We start from the raw sequence: 21212 nt of genomic DNA, 5'->3' as shown, positions 1-21212 counted from the left end.
TGCACTCCAGCCTGGGCAACAAGAACAAAACTCTGTCAAAAAAAAAAAAGACACACAAAACCAATAACCAGGAGTGGTGGTGCATGCCTGTGGTCCTAGCTACTCAGGAGACTGAGGCAGGAGAATCTGAGTCCAGGAACTTGAGGCTGAAGTGAGCCGAGATCGTGCCACCACACTCCAGCCTGGGTGAGAGAGATTTGTTTTTTTTAAAAAAAAAAAAAAAAAAAAAAAAAAAAAAAAGAACTAAAAATGGCAGTCGATGTCTACCCCATTAGTTGTGTGAGCCTGTACCAATAAATATATATTACAAAGCTGGCCTTTAGCAGAAACAAGGATGGCTGCGTACATCTCTCTGCCTTGATTGAGATTTAGGTCTTCTCTGCCACATTCTAGAACTTTTATAATTGGTGTATTTGTGTTTTATAAAGGAATTTGTGGCTGAAGAACTTCCAAAAATTTCCTGTGACCCACTTCTACACAACTGTCTTTGTCGCTCACAGAAGGCATGGGTCCCTGATGCTGGTTAGTGATCTCAGCAGCCAGGTCTCTAAGGAAATTCCAGGTTACCCACAAGCATTTCAAGAGTCTTGGAAATTCTCTAATGAACTAACCCAAACATGCGGGGGCACAGTTTTAACAGGGGGCCAGATAGGCCCCCAGGGCATGGAGGTATTTATTTCACTGGGCCCCTGTGTTTGCAGGGGGTCTGCACAGTAACCTCATGAAGTTAGGGGGCCCTTCTTTGGTGTCCAGCAGCTTTCTCTGAAGGAGAACTGTGTTTGCTTGGTGCCCTCCCATCCTTCCAGGCCTCCAGAAAGCCTTTTTGATTACTGTCTCAGAGCACACTTCAGGCAGCAAAGCCAGCAAAAAATCTCTTGGATCTTCTGGCCACAAGTCCTGTACTCCTCGTCCCCAGCCTGAATGCAGAGCTGAGAGGAGGGGGTCTGCAGGGGAGGAGAACAGAGCTAGGAAAGAGCTTCCTTTGCTATTGGCTTCATCTCCAACCACAAGAAAATTTTCCACAGTTTCCATTATTGCTGGCAGGCAGCCACACTGTAGGAAGACAGACTCTCTGTTGAGAGAGGAGCGATGGAGTATGGTGAGTAAGTCAGTGAAGCATGCAGGGAGGAAAGCAGAGCAAGCAGGAAAGCAAGGAGAGAGAAGCAAAGATGGCAGAGAGAGGAGAAGGCACTGCCCATTCGTGGGCAGGGCCAAAATGGCTGGGCAGGTCTCTATGTTGGATGGAGTTAGATCCATATATTTAATCATGAATCATGTTGAGCCAATACATGTTGCCTTAACTATACTATAAAAGAAATTTCCTTTTAATTTTATGTCATTCAAAGTAAGCTCGATATTCATGAGTGAGAAGGGCTGGGGGACCTCTAGGCTTCTGGATTTATTATTCCAAAAATCTGAGTTTTTTCCATATTTTCCATGATGTAGTTGCTACCTCCCACCCTGAAAAATAATAAAGACATGTAAATACACTGCCTCGTAGGTACCCAGATTGACTGTGGCTCATGTCCGTTTTGATTTAATGATGCAACATCACAGCTTTCTCTTCTACTTCAGAAAGCATTGGAATATTAAGGAATGAGTATTATTGGTGATGGAAATAACTTGCAATCCTCTGATTTTGAAGAATTAACATTCACACGCATTGGTACTAAGATAACTTTAATCATAGGAAATTATTTCCAGTGCACCTCAGAAAAGATCGGGACACGCTGCCACCACTTACGGTCTGCTGAACCTCGAGATGACCTTATCAGACGTTCCCAGCAGAAATATCGTTGTCTAGACACGGAGGACATAGATAAACTTTCCCCTATTCCAACATGAACATCCATAAAGTAATGCCATCCTGAGAATTAAGCTTTAAAATATAATCATAATGGATCAGAGCAGATATCAAAATTCTGGGACCCTTTGTGTTCCTGGAAAGAAAAATGAGAGGCAGGATAGACAAATGTCCAGGTAATAAAGGGAGAAGGAAATGCCAGGGAACCAAGCATAGCCACAGACAATGGAAAGATAGCACATACATCCAATCACGTGGGAAGGAGAAGAATGGAAAGTTAGCAGAGCAAATCAGGGCATCGCAAATAGCTCCTTCCTGCCCTGAAGGAGTGTTAAAATTTCTCCAGAGGTAGAGTCAGTCTTTCAAAAGGTGAACACCTATAGGTCTTCTCAATGCAATCCCCCCCTAGAAGATATTTCTGGAAAAGACTTTAGAACTTTGGTCAATAAGACAATTTCTCTTTGTTTTGGTATAGATTCACTTTTGGTAATTTATCTCATACCTATTAAGATCTACATTGTGATCGTTTGCTAGTTTTCTAAAATGTTTTAAGAAAATAAATCATTATCGTATAATAAAGTGCTTAACAAGGCTTGAAAAATGTTAAATCAATGCTAATTTTAGCATTATTGCCATTTAGTAAGATTTTTCCTTAACCTGGACAACTATTTGTGCTATTCCATCAGGAGAATAGGCCGGGAGTGGTGGCATACTTTAGGAGGCCGAGATGGGAGAATCACTTGAGCTCAGGACTTTGAGACCAACCTGAGCAAAATAGTGGGACCTGTCACTACAAAGAACTAAAAAATTAGCAGGGCATGGTGGTGCACGCCAATAGTCCCAGCTACTAGGGAGGCTGAGGTAGGAGGATCACTTGAGCCCAGGAGGTCAAAGCTGTAGTAAAACATGATTATGCCACTGCATATCGACAAAGTGAGACCCAGTCTCTAAATAAATAATAATCATCAGGAGACTTTGTCTTATGTCTTTTAGGCATCTCATTCATCAGAATTTCCTAATCTCCCCAGAGCGCAGTCCAAGTTTCGGTTAAAGCTCAGGTGAATAAAAGAGCGAGAAATGGTTTAGCACTTAATATCACCTAGCAGAGCTAGGGACAAGCTTGAAGAATCCTGGTAAATTAAACAAAAGGTGCCAGTGCCCCCTCAGTGGGCCAGGAGAATTTTTAAAATATCATTAGAGCCTGTCATCTTTTATCTTGGGTTGGTGGACATATTTGCACTATTGACAGCCTGTTTAGTCATCTACTCTATTCACTTGAGTGTCAGAATTCTCTGGCAGGGATGAGCTCAAACAATGGATTTAAATATAAAGAAATGGAAGAATGGTTTAAAAATTCTTAGGGCAGTTTGTCTAAAACACATAACCTATTCATAAATGATAGCATCTTTCTGCAACAATTGGAGGTCCACAGGCTCTTCCTTCAGCCCTCTGCAGGGCACTGTCTACTTGCTGTCTGTGAGAGGTCACTGCCAAGCATGGCACAGCCATTGCTCCGGGTGTGCTTCTCATGGAAGGCCTTATTTCCCCATTAGGACACACCAGAATGAAAGCTGTAGGAGGTGATGGTCCAAGCACATCTGGCTTGTTTACCAGTATATCCCCAGCACCTCACAAAATAGTTTATAGTTTGCATTTGATAAATATTCACTGAATAAATGAATGGCTATTTCCAGTTGTCTATCACCAAGTCAGTTTTCAAACATTTCTATTCAAGCTTAGAATTTCACCTCCGTCCCTGCCCACTCCCCCCACAATAATATTCTGCAAGAACACAAAATTTGAAACTTGCAATGGACTATTTTCCTCTTCTCTGGGCTCTATATTGGGTCCTATCAACTCCTTCCTCAATGTATCTTCAGTGATGATCTCCTTTGTCTCCCTGCCAATAGCCAAGGCCACAGTATGTACCCCATTTTGTATGTATGTATCCTTCTAATAATAGTTTCTCTATTTTCTCCTTATTCAATACATCCAGCAAACTGGTACCGTACCTATCATACTGAGTTCTAGCAGAGCTTCTTTACTTCCTAGGCTACAACGGTTTCATGTTTGTGCTCAGATAAGCACAGAGACTGCAGGGTACAAAGGAGCAAGTGATGACTGACCCTCCTGCCATTGATAGTGAGAAAGTTGCCTCCCCATCCTGAATCTCTGCTGTCTCATCTATACAATATGAGGCTTGGAACACTTGGTTTCCAAAGATACATCCATACTAAGATACTGCTCTTAGTATCCTGCCAACTCCACAACATCCTCTATTAATTCACATTCCTCATCCATCCAAACTATGCACTCACTTCCATGCCATACAGGCAAGTTACCTTCTACTCAAGTCAGACCTCTTATTCTATACCCAATAGGCTCAATTTTGCAATTAATCTTGGCTCATCCTACTTTTTTCTCCACATAATGCACCCAGCTCTGCACATTTATCCATCCAAATTCTGTGTTTCCTTCAAGATCAAGATCTAACTCAAGTCTGGCTTTTATGATTCTTCCCTAACTCACTTGTCTATAACGGTATCTACTTTATCCAAGTCATTGTAGCAAAGTGTTACATGGTCTCCCTCAAAAGAGACACTTTTAGAAAGGAAGGTTTCTGCAGGGAAAAGACAATCAACCTCCAAAGGAAGGGAGTAGTACTAGGTTCTCAATCTTTAAAATCATGTGCCTGGGCCGGGCACGGTGGCTCATGCCTTCCAGCACTTCAGGAGGCCAAGGCAGGCAGATCGCTTGAGATCAGCAGTTCAAGATGAGCCTGGGCAACATGGTGAAACCTTCTCTCTAACAAAGATAAAAAATTAGCCGGATGTGGTAGTGTGCACCTGTGGTCCCAGCTACTCTGGAGGCTAAGGTGGGAGGATCATTTGAGCCCAGAAGACAGAAGTTGCAGTGAGCCATGATCACACCATTGCATTCCAGCCTGGGCAACAGAGCCAGACCCCGTTTCAAAAAAGGAAAAAAAAAAAAAATCAAAAAATAATTTGTCTGCCCAAGTTAAACGTTAATAAAACCAATTTTTACTTATCTACGTTTTATTTTAAGTTTACATATACAAGTGATGTGAAGAAAAATTTATCTTCTTGGTAATTAACATGGAAGAAGTTTCCTTTGCAAGAATAGTGTGTTGCTACAGAAAATAAAGAGGATACTTTGAATGGATGAAACCCCAGAGAATATGCTCAACAGTAGATGGATCCATAAATGCCCTTTAAGGAGGGTACTTCCTATTAACCATAGAACTTTCTCATTTGAGCACTCAGATGAATGAAGTATTCTACTGTAATAGGATGTTGAATGAGACTTTGCTGCCTGGAAGTTTTGACACTGTCCCAGGCTGAGAGCAATCAAGGAAAGGTAGCCTTAAATTCCAAGGAGAAGTTAAATATACATGCACATGACTTACTAAAAAACTACACTAGCCCAATGATTCTTAGCCCCCCTCGTATCTGCAGCCTATTGAAGAGCTTAGGGGCATATTTGAACACAGAAATTCGGATCTACTTCCTACTTACAGAATCACACATATGTAATCCTGTTTGAAAAAAAAAAAAGAATTAGATTGAAATTAGGTTGTCTCCAAAAAGCTACAGGCTGAATAGAATAGCACACTATTTAAGAACACATTCTTGGAACTGGATTTAAGTCATGCCTTTGCCACACACCAGCCAGGGAATCTCACCAAAGTTACTCCATCTTTGCGAGTCTGTTTCCTCATCCTTAAAAATGCAGATAATGGCCAGGCGCAGTGGCTCATGCCTGTAATCCCAACACTTTGGGAGGCTGAGAAGGGTGGATCACCTGAGGGTGAGAGTTCGAGACCAGCCTGGCCAACATGGTGAAACTGTCTCTAATAAAAATGCAAAAATTAGCCAGGTGTCATGGCATACACCTGTAGTTCCAGCTACTTGGGAGGCTGAGGCAGGAGAATTGCTTGAACCCTGGAGGTGGAGGTTGCAGTGAGCCGAGATTGTGCCACTGGACTCCAGCCTGGGTGTGACAGAATGAGACTGTCAAAAAAAAAAAAAAACCTAACAAAAAACAAAGCAGATAATAACAGTACCTATTTCACAAGGTTTCATGAAAATCAAAAGAAGTGATACTTACACCATGCTTAGCACAGAGCCCGTCCCTTAGTCAATGAATGTGAGCTATTATTATGCACCAGACATTCAGCCAGCCAGCCCCAGAAACTGGGCTCAGAAAGGCATTTGCTTCTCCATCTAGAACACAAATATTTATTCTTTATATGAAAGATCCTTTTCCTGTTTCATGGGAGATTTTGCTTCCCAAGTAAACAACAATAAATCTCAAGTACACATCTGGATTGCAGTGGCTAACAGGGAATACCAATAGAAAGCATGCATGGATGGTGAAAAACCTGTTTTCCACAGTTCCTCAAATTTTGCATCTGGTAGAGGCTCCCCAGTGGGAGAATCACCACTGAATTTTACACCTTTCCCTGATTATATCAATAAGCAAAGGTATCTTTCCATTTCTTCATAATTGTCATGGAAAAAAAAAGCAAAACAAAAGAGAAAAATCTTAAGAGACACAAATTGTAAAGAGTCACATAAATAAAACTGAGTCAGGAACCATGAGTTCACACAACTTTATTCTTAGGAAGGTCTCTATAAACATAAATGGCTCTGCCGTTGAGAATGACATCATTGAGTGCCTTCTCTGTTCAACACTGAGGGATACTGCCGAGCCACGCGAATTATATTTTTCCACGTTACCAATAACTTTCCACGTTACCAGTAACATACTTTGCCTGTGTTACAGCACATTCCTCTTGGTGCCTGGAATACATAGGCTTTCTCTTTTCTAACTTTACTGATCTTGCTACAGATGGTTACTGTGACCTTGGATGTCTTAGGCCCATAATCAAACCAACTAGGTTAATTGGCTTAGACACTCTTAGGAATGATGCAGGGGCCCCCACCTCTGGGATAACACCACCGTATTTCTAAAACTGCTCGTGGGAAATTTACAGGGTCATGGTCATGTTATTTACATGCAAATAGGAAAGAAAATCCATTCCAGCAGGCCACATTCTAACTACAAACATAAGAGGTTATAAATACACAAGAGGAAAACCCAACAGTCTGTTATCATTGTCTCCGAATGCCTAGCAAAGGGAGCCAACTGCTTAGCCATCACAAAAGACTTGGGCAAAATCCTGTGACCCTCAGCGTCAGATATTCTCCTTATGCTAATTTTGTAGATAGCGACTTTTGCCTAACATTTTCATGATTAAGCCAAGGACAGTATAAAATATACGCATTTCTTAGAATTCCATTTATATTGTAACCACTTCTCTGTGCTGCTCTTAGGGTGGCAGGAAGCCTCAGACTGGTCTTCAATCTTCCTCAAGGGCTTTCTCTGACCTCTTTATTAAGAGCAGAAAGTTGCCAGTAAATATTCAACAAACTACACCTCCTCCAAGCTCAAGCTCTGTGTCAGGTTCAGATCTGACAGCTTTAGAGCAATGTTCAAAGTCAGTTCATCAACCTTTATCCCTAAAGTTAAATTTTTTATTTCAAATATTTTACTTAGTTTGCAAATGTGAGCAGCTTATTAGCCTGTATCTCATCATCTTGGGTTCTCTGAAAACCACCTGCACTGCTCAATGTGGGAGAAAAGTTGATCCACAGCACCATCTCCTGGTCATTCTTGGGTGTTACACTGAGCGTCAAAGTAAAGCTGATTTTAGGCCATAAAAGTACACCAAGCCATCGATGGTGTCAATAAACTATACCTAAAATATAAGAGTATGCACGTGGCCTTCCTAGCAACCCCCAGGATGTTGATTTGTACCAATTATGAGATTCCACCAGTGTGGCGTAAACCCAGGTACACTAAAAGCTAGCAAGAACACACAGATTTCAAAGGGAAATTGAAAAAATCCTTTGTAAAAATGCAAAGATACTTCTAGAATACTAAAGTAAAAGTATAAATTATGGTTATGGACTATAAAAAAAGATGGACATAAACATTAGAACAATAAATACTGTGGATTACTAGAGAGGGAGGGAGAGACGTGGGCTGAAAAACTACCTACTAGAGACTCTAGTCACAACCTGGCTGCAATATACTCATGTAACAAATCTGCACATGTGACCCCTGTATGTAAAAAGTTGAAAAAATATTTTAAACAAAAAGGGAACATGGAAAACTGAAAAGAGGGATGTAGAAAATGGTTTTTTTCTAATATCACCTTAATATTACATATTTTGGGTAACAATAAATGGGGACAGCTAGGCAATAAGTTGTTGCTTGCAGGAAGTTGTCCTAGATATGCAAAAAGGATTTATGCCAATTCCCCAAATCTCACTTTAACAATAATGTGTCGTAAGCACAGAAAATATTCTCCCATGTAGAACCAACCAAGTGTTCCTAATCGACTTTGGGATCACTACTCGGTTCTGCCCATCAAGCTATCCTTTTCTCCCTACATGAGCAGTGAGTAACTTGAGTGAGCACAGCCTTGAAACTGAGGTCATGTAAGAGCTTAATCCAGTATCACTAATGATCAGATCTTTACCTGTCAATCATCTAGTCCCTGCAACAATTGTTTCCAAAGTTGGTTCATACAGAATCCCTTGGGGAGCTTTTTGAAAATAGATTTCCAGGCCCTTCTAGTTCTGCCACAGAATCTCTACGGCTGGAAACCAAAAAACTTCAGGTGCAGAATTCTCCCTCAGGTGATTCTAATTGCAATCAGTCTGTGGGCTCAATTGGAAGCCGCTGGAAGATCACAGCTGTATCTTATTGAAAGAGGAAAACAATCAGATCTTTGCCAGTCTCGCACTGCTTACAAGAGGTGTGGCTTCAGTTCCAGGTCATCAAAGGTAAGCATTTTTTACTACAAGAGTTTGTTTACAGTTAAAATGTTCTCTTTTGGGTACATCACTGCCAAATGAAGAAATAGCCCAATTTATATAGTCAGTCCTCCACATCTATGGGTTTCACATCTGAGGATTCAGCCAACAGCAGATCAAAAATATTCCGAAAAAAATGATTAGGAACAACAATACAATATTAAAATTAAAAAATCAATATAGTGTTAACTGTCCACATAGTATTTACATTGTATTAGGTATTATAAGTAATCTAGAGATGATTTAAAATATATAGGAGGATTGTGTAGCTTATATGAAAATATGTCATTTTCTATTAGGGACTTGTACATCCTCAAATTTTTGTAACCTTGGGGCAGGCGGTATGCTGAAACCCACCCTCTAGAATACAAAGAGATTGCCGTATAATCCGTGATTGCTTTCTTTCCAACACCTTTCTATATGAACTATGAAAGTCAGGATCATTTTAATGTTAACTAAACTCTGAACCCAGGAAGAAAATTGTCTTGGATAATGGGGAATGGGGTGCATACTGTTACACAAAGGAGGAACCCCTTGCAGGCTCAAGAACTCTCTGGATGACTCAGGAACATAAATTGTGGCAGTGGGCTAGCAAGTTTCTAGTGGAGAAAGACTGGAGGCTGGAAGCTTAATTAAATGCATTTGCAGCACATTTGGATGTGAATTAATAATGCCAAAGCTAAGACAGGACTTGAAAGCATGTTTTCTTCAGGGTGACTCATTAATCTCATTTCCAGGAAAAGGATCCCTGTATAGTCCCTTAGTCAAAATTAGTCTGTCCCCACCCTTTGTCTTTTTCTCACTCTCACATCCCTCATCCCCTCATCAGAGTCCACATATGACATGTTAAAGTTGACTGTGTGATGCATATCCAAACTCCCGGAGCTCCCCATGCACTGGGGAACAAGTCTGCACCCTCAACTTCCCAAGCCCTGAAACACCTAGAATTGGATTTTGTCCATAATGGAAACTCATAAATGTTAGCTGAATTCTTGAAAGAAGTTGCTGACCGGTTTGGTTAAGGAGCAAGAATGTGTTGCCACTCTGATTAAAACCAGCACTTTGTTTTAAATAACAGAAACTACAGTCCCTAATGACAGATTATACAGAGCTAGAGAGCAGCTGTTGTCACCAGTGCCTTCAAGAATCCTTTCGGCTGTGATTCATCAGCTGTGACTGAGGGAGGACTGTGAGCCAGGGTCGGTCTCCCCAGAAATACCTTCTCGCCTGGTCAGGGATTACGGGATGTATGATAGCCTCTAGATTTCCCACCATCTGCCTGAAATCTTCACCACTTCACCTTTTGACTACAACAAAAGGCAGGGATGTGCATCGGTGGCAGTTCTGTGAGGGTCCCAGAAGGAAAGAAACCGATTCTAAGATAGAAAATGGAAACCATGGCCTCCTGAAAGCTAAAATGCCCTGACAGTCCAAGCAGCTCATCTGATAGGTGATCTATTGAAACTTTGTGACACTTACTCTTGCTGGTAGGAAGGATGAGAGGAGGAGGACCACTACACTGAGGGAATACAGAAGGGGGCATAACGGATAAAGAATTTTCATTACGAGAATTTTTATAACCAAATATACAATTTTTTGTTTGCCTGTCAATAAAAATGTTTTCATTGTAATTTACATACGTACTGCCAGTCAATTTAACAAAACATTTTCATTGTATTCCTTTTACTCCAGAATCTCTGCTAAACTGGAAGCATTTTACTTCAGTCCCATTAATCAATCAATAAGCACCTACTCTGAGCACCTACTGACTACCATTCAGGTTGGGTACCACAGCTTTTAAAAAAAAAAAAAAAGCAGGTAAGCTGATTCGATTCCAAAGGGCCTTTACCTGTAACTGAGACATGGACTTATGAAATTAAAGTGAGTAAAAAACACCACACAAACGTACTGTGTGATGCAGTGAAAACAGGACAGTATAAATAGACATTTCAAGTACTTACATTAAAAGATAATTTTAAGTCATTCATTTCAAAATAATCTCATTGTAAGTTCATACTTAGGAATGTCCTATCCGACAACAAGCCTGATGGATCTAAAAATTTGATTTATATCAGCTAAAAATTAGGGAGAGGTAGCTCTGCTTGTAAAAATAATTTTTTTCTTCTAAAACAGGATTTCTCACAGCTCCTTTGGAACTGACAACTCGTGGTATGAATTGAGAGCAAGTTTTGGTGATAAGAGCACACACCCTGAGCCAGACAGCCAGGCTCAATACAAGCTCTGCTAGGTTCTAGCTGTGCGACTTTAGGCAAGTGATTCAACATCTCTGTGCTTCAGAGTCCTCATTTGTAAAAAGAGGATGACAGTGCCTCCCCATAGAGGGGTTACAAAGATTAGATGAGTTCCTGTAATTAAAGTCCTTGGCACCATTCCTGGCCCTCATCTGCTGTGCAAAGTGGGGCATGGCACTGCCAGGCCCAGGTGCATAGGAAGCACCTGGGCAGGGGACAAATCTGGTACTAGATAGAACTCTTTTTTCCCCCAGAGAACTCGTACATGTTTGCCTGTCTTTCTGAAAAGCAACTAGAAGTTATTCCTTTGGGAGATGGAGGAAGACATCACAAATGCTATTATTTAACTATGTATTTTCCCCTTTTTATCTCAATTCTTAAGACAGAACTACTTTCTCTTTGACATCAAATTGATGACAGGCTCTTCCCACCCACTTCAGAGTCAATTCTAGCCAGCTAGAAAAAGAAGGAACCCACAGCAAGGAAATCACAGTTCTGATTAGATGCCAGCTTCTTCCCATCAAGTATGAGATAATGATTGATCGACTGGATGGATGGATAAGTTGCTCCTGGATTGATACTGAATGATAGTTCTATCTAATCTCTGTGCATAGAAAAACCAAGCCAGTCAGGCACAATGGCTCACGCCTGTAATTCTATGGGAGGCCAAGGCGGGTGGATCACCTGAGTTCAAAACCAGCCCGGCCAACACGGTGAAATCCTGTCTCTACTAAAAATACAAAAATTAGCCAGGCGTGGTGGTGGTGCCTGTAATCCCAGCTACTCGAGAGGCTGAGGCACAAGAGTCATTTGAACCCAGGAGGCAGAGATTGCAGTGAGCCGAGATTGTACCATCGCACTCCAGCCGGGGCGACAGAGGGAGACTCCATTAAAAAAAGAAAACAACAGAAAAGCCAAGCCTACTGACATTAGCAGTATCATATGGTCAAAAAATAACTGTCATAATAATTTACATTGGTCTCATTTTTGTTGAAATGAGGCCAATGCAAAGCCACATGTAAAGATGAATTCAGCAAAAACCCAAACCAAATGAAATACTGGTTCAGAGAATATTCTCATGTTGTGATTATGTCAAGCCTAACAGAATTTAAAAATAATGGTCTAAGTAATTCTAAGTGGTTTCACATAAATAATTGTGGATAGAGTCCAAAATAGATATTTTCATAGATTTTCTGAATATTGGTTCAAGTTCAATTTATTCTGGATTTTGATTTCAGTCTCTGGTGCTTGTAACTTTTATTTTATACATCTTATCCCAGTAAGTTGTCCTTGAAAAAAATAGTAGGAGCCATGTCACTACCCTTTAAAATGTTTTCAAATATAAAAATATAGAAAATTGTACAGGTCATAAACATAAAAGTCAATTTTCACAAACTGAATACAACTGTGTAATTAGCACCCAAGTTAAGAAACAGAACTCAGCAGCACCTCAGAACCCACTTCATGCCTCATCTCCCAAAAGCAACCTCTATTCCCGACCCTTAACTACATAGTTCAGTGCATCAGTTGGCTCTTGCTGCATAACAAACAATCACAAAACTTCAATATTTTATCACTCACTCACCAGGGGTGGTTGTGTAGGCAAGTTGGTTCATCTTGGCTGGGCTTTTGCCAGGTCTGTCCCACAGGCCTTGGCCAATGGATGAAATGAGTATTCAGACACAGGTATGCAGTATAAGAGCAGCTAGGTGACTGCCTGGCTCTAACGGCCAGACAGCAGCCTGGAGAAGCTGGAGCTGCTTGCTTTTATTCAGCGCAGGCACAATGCCAAAAACCTGGAGCCAACACAACCTGTAGGTAATTAACATTTATTGTTCTCCTTCCAGGGAACGTCAGGTGCATGGATGATCAAAGGTCAGTTCCTGGTCAACATAAGTAAACAAGCCTGTTTAAGATAAATTCCCCTACACTCCCTTGTACTTACTCCTTGCCCTCTGCCTCAGGGTTATAGAACAGCTGCTTTCAGCTATTCTCCCCTGGGGCTCTGCAGGTGCTTCCAACCTTTCAGAAGGTTTGCATCCTTTCCCTATAGTTTTTCCCACCACTGTGACTGATCCCCCACAGGCTTTCTCTTGCACCTAGGGGGTTGGGAGACAGCTCGCCTCCAGCAGGCTAGCCAGGGCATGGCTATGGTGATAGCAGAGAATAAGAGAACAAGCAGAAATATGCAGGCATCCTCTTTATTCAAGACAGGATCTGACAGAGCCAGGATTAGAGTGAGGCTAGTAGAGTGAGGCTAGTAAATTGCGTTATGCAAGTGCAGGGTCAGCTCCTGTCTTTATTGAAATTTTGACATTTTGTTCACAACGGATTTTCTTGCATTAATTTTGATTTTTCAAAAACATTGCACTCAATATTATTTTTCTTGATTACTGAGGATTTTGGTGCCTCCTTAATTTTAAGGCTGGGACAGTTGCCTTCATTGTCTCACCATAGTCCTGACCCTGCTGGGGAAATACACTCCACATCTTCAGTGAAAGGAGCTGCAGTCATATGGCAAAGGGCATGGATTTTAAGAGATGAAGAGTTACAGCTGCTAGTACAATCAATCTACCACAATTAATTTTGGCCATTTTTTACACTGGGCGCAGTGTAATCCTGCCTGTAATCCCAGCACTTTGGGAGGCTGAGGCAGGAGGATCACTTGAGTGCAGGGGTTTGAGACCAGCCTGGGCAACACAGGGAGATCCCATCTGTACAAAAGGTTTTTTTAAAATATAGCTCCTATAGTCCCAGCTACTCAGAAGGCTGAAGCAGGAAGATCCTTGAGCCTGGGAATTTGAGGCTTCAGTGAGCTGTGATTATGCCACTGTACTCCACCCTGGGTGAGAGAGCAAGACCTTGTTTGGGGCCATTTTTGTATTTTATATAAGTGGAATTGGACAATGTGTATTCTCTTGAGTCTGGCATCTTTTTCTTAATGTAATATTTGTGAAATACATCCAGAGTGTTGTGTGTAATTGTAAATCATTCATTTTCATTGCTATACAGAATCCCATTGTACAAAGACACCACAGGGTTGAAAGGCATTTGGATAGTCACCATTTACAGCTATGAACACCACTGTGTTGAACAATCTAGTATAAATCTCTATTAAATATATATGCATTTTTGTTGGACAAGTACATAGGAATGGAATTGCTGGGTCCGAGGGTGTATGTACATTCAGTTTTAATTGTTGCCAGTTTCCCAACAATTCGTTTGGTTTTATTAAAGTTCTTGGTATGTAGTAGTATGAGTCTTCCAGTTTTGTTCTTTTTTAAGATAGTTTGGCTATTTTGGGCTCCACATTTCTAAATAAATTTTAGAAATAGCTTGTCAATTTCCACAAAAGAAAAAACCTGCTGGGATCTTTACTGTGCTAGTTTTGAATCTGTAGACTAATTTGGGAAGAACTGACATCTTTTCAATATACCTCCATGTCATCTTAAATTTTTCTCCATGTCTCATACCTTTGTATATCTACTTTGAATAAGACAGGTAGCCAATAAATATATAAAATAGGTGGTTAATTAATGCATTACAAGGCTTTAGACTTAATGATATTTTTTCAGCCATACTACACACCTGCTATGGTTCAAATGTCCTCACCAAAACTGTTGTTAAAACTTAATTGCTGTTGTTACAGTTTTGGGAAATGGGGCCTGTAAGAGGTGATGAGGTCATGAGGGCTCTGCCTTTGTGAATAGACTCATGCTGTCATCACAGAAGGGAGTGAGCGATCTTGGGAGTCTGGCCCCCTTTTCCTCCTTCCCTCCCTCTCTGTCTCTGTCTCTCTTTCTCACACTCCCTCTCTTGCCCTTCTGCCTCCCTGCCACAGGATGACCCTTCCTAGAGGACAGCACCATGCTCTTGGACTTCCCAGCCTCCAAAACCATACACTAAATAAATTTCTCTTCATTATAAATTACCCAGTCTGTAGTATTCTGTTATAGCAACAGGAAACCTACTAAGACAACCTCTTCCAGACACCTGAACTCATTCTTCTCTTCCATTCCCCTAGGCCTTGCACATGCTCTTCCTTAGTCAGGTAGAATTCCCTCCCTACCCTCTCTCCCTCCTGCCTGACTACATCTAGTCTTCCTTGACAAGTCTATTCAAATGTCACTGCTCTGCAGAGTTAGCAAGTCCTCTTTGTTTTCTCCCACTGCATTTCTTCACCTGATTTTAAATTGCCACGTTGTATTATAATGAGCTGCTCAGGTACCCACTAAACACTTGGTTGCCTACCAGAACCAGCCCAGCACTAAGTAGATTTGTGTTGGATAAATGAAAATGACCATTCCACTTTTTGCTGGGCTGTTTGGTTTAGGTGTTTTTTTTGGGCTGTTTGTTAGTTGATTTGTTTTGTCTTTGTAGGACTTCATTTGAATTGAAATTTAATCAAAGAAAAAATTGTGTTCTAGTTTGGCAAAGGAGTACATGTCTATCTGATTTTTGCTTCATTATTTATTTTGATTTGAAAATATTTCTTTATATTAAACCTCTTTACAATATGGATTTGAAGCAGATAAATTGTTTGGTCTGATTCACATCACAGCTTCTGAGTTAGTTTAGAAGAAAACCATCAACTGATGTTTCCGATAACCAGCAGCAAGAGAGCTCATGAAAAGGCAGGCACACCTCAGTGACCACTAGGTGGCAGTTTCACTGTCAGTATGACCAGATTGACAATGTTCATCCAAGAAGTCTGGGGCAGGTAAGTTGGAGCACAAGACGAAGCTTAACTAGGCCTGTGGGTGGAAAAATGAAGACCCAAACTCAGCCCTGAAGAAAATGGAGTTATGGAAAAAACAGCACATGGAAAATGTAAAGGAATGCCACTAGACATTATTTCACTGAAAGGTTAGCTAAGTTAACCACAGCCACAAAATGAGTAGAGAAAAGACGTGCAGGACCCAAGACAGGCCAGCAGTGTTGAAAGGCAAAGGAGTCTCCAGTCTACCCTCCATGGCTGGAGCCCAGCCCCCTGGGGAAAGGCAGGATGGTTGCAGGCTGGTCATTGCTGAGCCCCTGGTAATGTGCCGAGTGACCAACCTCAGGTGTCTCTCAGCCAAGACTGCTTGGTTCTCCTTTTCTGAGTGACCCCAGAAGCAACCCCTGAGAGACCCCACTTAGTCTTTCTAGTTCCCATTCCAAAGTTGGATAAGGGACTTTTCAAGCTTAAAGTGGGAACAAGGGGCAGGGTTTATCTCCACAGGAAGCCAAGGTGGCTCCTATCACAGCAAATCAAGACACTTCATGGGTCCACCCACAATAGGCCAGCCAGGGCCCCTGAGGAAATTATTTGCACTATTAACCTTAAGGAGGCTGCAGGCCAAAAGCATCAACCGACTTCTATCAGGAGTGTATTTTTTTTTTTTTTTTAATGATGCAGAATAGGGAATAGGGAAAGTATCCTGGAATAGGGAAACTGAGGCCCAGAGCAGGCCAGGGATGAAACAATTCCATCCCCCGTGACTGAGAAGAGAGCCTTCAGGTGGGCCTGAGGAAGACAAAAGCCCTGAGGTGAGGAAGCTGTCTTGGTGATGTCCAGGTTATTACACTATAATACCCACTCATACGTTTGTGGTAGGGCTTTAACTTTTACACACGAAGAACCTGAGTGATCGAATTACCTGTTCTTTTCTCTTTCTCTGCTACCAACCCCAGAAAGACTGCAAAGAATAGACACTTGAGTCTAAACCAAACTGCCAGGCTCAAAGAACACTGCACCAGCTATGAGGTAATAACCACCACGGGTTACAGGATCTGTGAACGGGATAAGCTCCTTTACTTCCCCCTGGCTGGAGTGTGAGTTATAAAACAGACTAACAAGGAGAGGGAGAGACAAGTTTTCAGGAAGAATTAGTAAGAAGGCACCTGCAGCTTCTCCCCAACATCTTCCACACCACACCGACATCAACCTCCTAGTTTGATGTCCCTGTAACTAGGCCTTGACATCAAGGCCTAGTTTGGGTGGGGAAAGGAACCCCCAGAGGATCTGAGAGGAGAGATTGGCATGCTCTCCTCCTGGTAGACTTTCCCAAGTAGCAGCCCCCACAGACACATCTGTCACTCGGTCACAGGAAGACAGGAAGTGGTGAACGGCGGGGCACGGTCAGGTAGGAGAGGCTGGAAGCCACTTCTGGGCTTCTCTTGGAGTCAAACTTTGTAATGCAGGAGATCCGTGCGTTTCCTTGGACCAAGCATTGTCTGAAGACATGAGCTGGAGCTTGCATCAACTTGCCAGCCCCAAAAGGACTCTTTGAGAAGAGAAGGGAAGCATCTTCTCTTAGGTTCCAATCCCTGAGCTCTTGTTGGTGGCCCTGGGTTAGATGTTCACTTGCTCTGAGCCTCAGCTTTCCTCCCTGTAAAATGAGGATAACATTACCTAATTCATATAGTTGTTAGAATTAAATGAAATAAAATTCATCAAGTTTCTTGTACAGAATAGAAGATGATTAATAAATGGGATGGGTCTGGAGCACCTGCCTGGGATGGAGCCACTGACTGACTATGAAGCAGCAGAGAGTTCTATGTGCTTCCTAAAAACGCCAGCCTCTAGCAACACCTATGCCAGGGGACATCAGCAAAAAAGTAAACCCAGGGGTGCCAAGAAGCACTTGAGACCAGAGGAAGGATGCCCTCCCCGTCACTGGCACATAGCTAACCATGGAAAAGACTTCTCTACCACTGGCAGCCACCAAGGAAATTAGGGACACCAGAGGCAAGAAAATTATGTTCAATTACAAAATACAGTCCATTTTATAGCCATTTCTATTATCGCTTGCTACTATAATAAATTACCAAAACTTTAGCAGCTTAAAACACACACTATCATTTAGTTCTATGGGCCAGAAGTCCTATGGGTCTCATAGGACTAAAATCAACGTCTCGGCAGGACAGCGTTCCTTGGTGGCAGCTCTGGGGGTGCATTGTTATCTTTGCTCATTCTGGTCTTGACAGTTCCGTGGGATTGTAAGACTGAAGTCCTTGCTGATTGCTAACTGGGGCCACCCTGAACTCCTAGAAGACATTTGCTCTGTCATTACATAGAGTCCCTACCTCTCAGAACCAGCCACAGGGCATGGAATCCTTCTCTCATGGCCCTCTCTTTGACTCCACTTCCCCTAGATGCATTTCTGTCTCTGACTCCACCCGGGGAAGCCTGTCTGCTTTTTAGGATTAGATTGGGCCCATTCGGATAATCTAGGATAATCTCTTTATCTCAAGATCCTTAATGTTAACCACACTTGCAAAATCCTGTTTGCTATTAAGATAACATATTCACAGTTTCTGGGAATGAGAATGTGAACATCTTTGGGTTGGGGGAGTGGGCATCTTTCCGTCTATCAAACTATTATACATTCACCAGGCATTTATTTACTATCTTAATGGCCAAGTACAGTGCTATGTGCTGGTTTGATGTTGGTATAAGGGGCATCGGGCAGGGGAGAAAGTCTAGGATGGGTGATGCCCCCCATTAGGATATCTGACTTAGAGCTTTGCAGTACTCCAGGGGATGCTGTTGACATAAAATACAATGTGGATTGTAACTCTCACCTCTCACTCCCTTAACCCTCTTGACTCCCCAGTCCTTGCCCCTGACTTATACAGGCAGGAGCCCCAGCCTGAAATTGCTGGAGGTGTCTGAATAAGGTCATTCCAGTTCTCTGGGAGGCAGGAGCTAAGCTCACCAGGGTACTGAGATGGTGACCCTGCTAGATCCAGGTTCAGCCATAGCAGAAAAAAACAGAGCAAGGTAGGACTTACAGCCGTCCAAACAGACCCCTGGAGATAGATGCTGCTCCTGCCCTTAGCCTTGCTTCCTGGCCTGGTTTCATGGTTCCTCTGGGGACTAGAGAGGGAAATGCCCAGGTCCTCTTGGGCCCCTTGTAGCTCCATATCAGAATAGAAAACCTGTCACTAACTGAAGTCCCTTCCGGCTGAGGTTCCCCGGCCTATATTTTGCAGCTCCAGGGCTCATCAGAGCCACCAATTTGCTGATGGGTTCTCAACCACAAGGATGGTGAGTCAGCACAGTGGTTGACTCTCAGCAGAGAGGATGCAGCCTTCAGTAGAGCTCCTGGTGGGGCAGCCTCCTGATCAGCCTGTGCTGTGGTCCTGCCCCTGCATTTCTTCCAGTCCTGGACGTCCCTGGCCTGGCTGGCACCCTAGTCACACACCCAAGAAGCAGTTCAGCTTGCTGAGCACAGTGTTTCCCAAAACCATGGCATAAGAGGTGAAGGACAGACCAGGGAGGAAGTCTTCAGCCCAGTCTGACAAGCACAGGCCAATGTTTGGCCAACAGCAACTCAGGCTCTTTGTTCTAGGCCAAACTTGAAACATTAATGTGCTGGTAGGTGTTCTGCCTTCCCTCCCTCTGCTCTAGAATTCAGATCTGGAAGCCAGGTCCTGACAGCTGGGATCCAGACACAGTCCCCATCACAGCATCACATTCTGGCCAACCAGGCTTCCAGTGGCAGGAGCTGCCACCAGGAATGGGCACCAGTTCTCTCTCAGTTAAAAAGCCTTTGCTTCACACCACAAAACCCAAAGTGCCAGCTGTGGTTGTCACTTCTGCTCCTACCACTTAAAATTTGCTGGCAAGGGAGACTTTTAGAGAATGATTCCCCCACGAACACAGCATTCCTTTTTTTAATCTTTCCTGTACCCTTCTTAGGGCTAAGTTACTGATGATAGCCCTGCGTGATACAGAACAAGCTGGCAGCAAGGAGCAAAACTGTCAGCAGTGACAAGCTCCAGGTGACAGTTATGTGGCTTGGAAGGCAAGTCTTACTCTAAAGAGATCCTGCCCCCATCCCAGCTCTGGATTACTTGGTCTGATGGGTTTTACAGGGTATGACCCCAGTTTTCTGTTTAAGGACATTGGCCTCCAGATATGACTCAGAGGGAGTTTTCCTCTAATATCTTTCCACAAAGATCGCCATGACAATGACCAGAATAATAAATATCTATAATCACATGCAATCTTTAGCTTTAGTAATAGAGTGTGACAGAGAACTCTGCTGCTGCTGCTCCGGCTGCTGCTGCTGCTGCTGCTGCTGCTGCTGATAGTGATGGTGATGATAAGGAAGACACAAGATAATCTGACCTTCCTCAGCCTCTGATGGCTGATTACAGGTAGATATGACTTCTGAAGCAAAGTTATATAATTCACCTCTTGTTCCTGATCCACTTTTAGCAAAACTTCCCTGGAAAGGACCTTGTACCTTCTTGAAGTATCCAACACACAGTCATCTTTATGTTTTCCTACCAAGTTCCCACATTTCTGCCTCAGTGGGTTCTACAGTCTGAACCCCAGAAGCAATTTCATAGTTCAAACATTCGGCAAGCTATTACATCAAAGGGATTGCAGATTCCCAACCCGGAATGGAAGAATCCTTGACTCCCTGCACCCGCCCCCCAATTCTGCTCCACCTCAAAACTGCCTACATCATCTCAACCACCCAGCATTTGGGAAATGGGTGAATTCCCTCTCCTTTTCATTGAGACTAGCCCAGGTCATAGACCCAATCTCTTTACTGGAGACTTAGGCTAATAATTTTGAGCACACAAAATCAATAGCAAAAATAAAGTCCCATGTTGTAGAACATTCTCAACTGAGGAGAGAGCTCATTGGTTGAGAGTGTTTGTAGTATCATGCACTGCCCAGGAATGCAGAGAACACATAGCTCTGTTAGCTCTTATTGATTGAGAGTGGAAGACAGCTCTTAGAATGTAGGGAAAAACTTCTACGGCTGTCATGGAAATAAAGATTCATGTTTTTTAAATAATGGAATCACAATGAATCAGACCAGAGTGACGTTAAACTGGATGTCCCTGTCCTTAAAGTTGAAGGTGAGATCCTTTCAGGCAAGCAGGCAATGCTGTCACTGGGAGAGTCTCATGTGTTCTGGGAAGACAAGGCTCCCAGCATAGAACATCTGGTAACTTCCCAACTGTTACACTATCTTTTAGGAACCCTTAACATAAGTGTCCAGTCATGTCCTGGAATTGGCCTAAGTTCCATGTGTGCTCTTAAAATGAGCTTGGACCCTACTCTACTCCAGCCCACCAGCCTTCTCACTGTTCTTCCAACACCCCAAGTTTGTTTCTACCTTGGAGGCCTTACCCACTGTTGCCTCTGTCTGAAACATTCCTCCTTCAGCTTCTTTGTGGCTGAGCCCCTCTCACCGTTCAGTCCTCAGTTCAGATGTCTCCCCTCAGAGGTGATGATGCCTGATG

At 42.6% G+C, this 21212-nt stretch overlaps 1 protein-coding gene across 1 annotated transcript; it reads right to left on the bottom strand.

Annotated features, from left to right (window-relative positions):
- Window positions 1–15471: 15471 nt before the first annotated feature.
- LOC129014180 (putative uncharacterized protein encoded by LINC02694) lies at window positions 15472–18869 on the bottom strand. The gene is given in 3 exon segments (XM_054451295.1): window positions 15472–15715; window positions 16845–17332; window positions 18738–18869. Coding segments are annotated over 2 exon segments (540 nt in total). The 3' UTR covers window positions 15472–15715; window positions 16845–16924.
- Window positions 18870–21212: the final 2343 nt, after the last annotated feature.

The sequence above is a fragment of the Pongo pygmaeus genome, chromosome 16, assembly GCF_028885625.2.
Source record: "Pongo pygmaeus isolate AG05252 chromosome 16, NHGRI_mPonPyg2-v2.0_pri, whole genome shotgun sequence".
Lineage (NCBI taxonomy): Eukaryota > Metazoa > Chordata > Mammalia > Primates > Hominidae > Pongo > Pongo pygmaeus.
The sequence above is the reverse complement of the archived record's forward strand: the minus strand, read 5'-3'. Positions and strand labels throughout refer to the sequence as shown.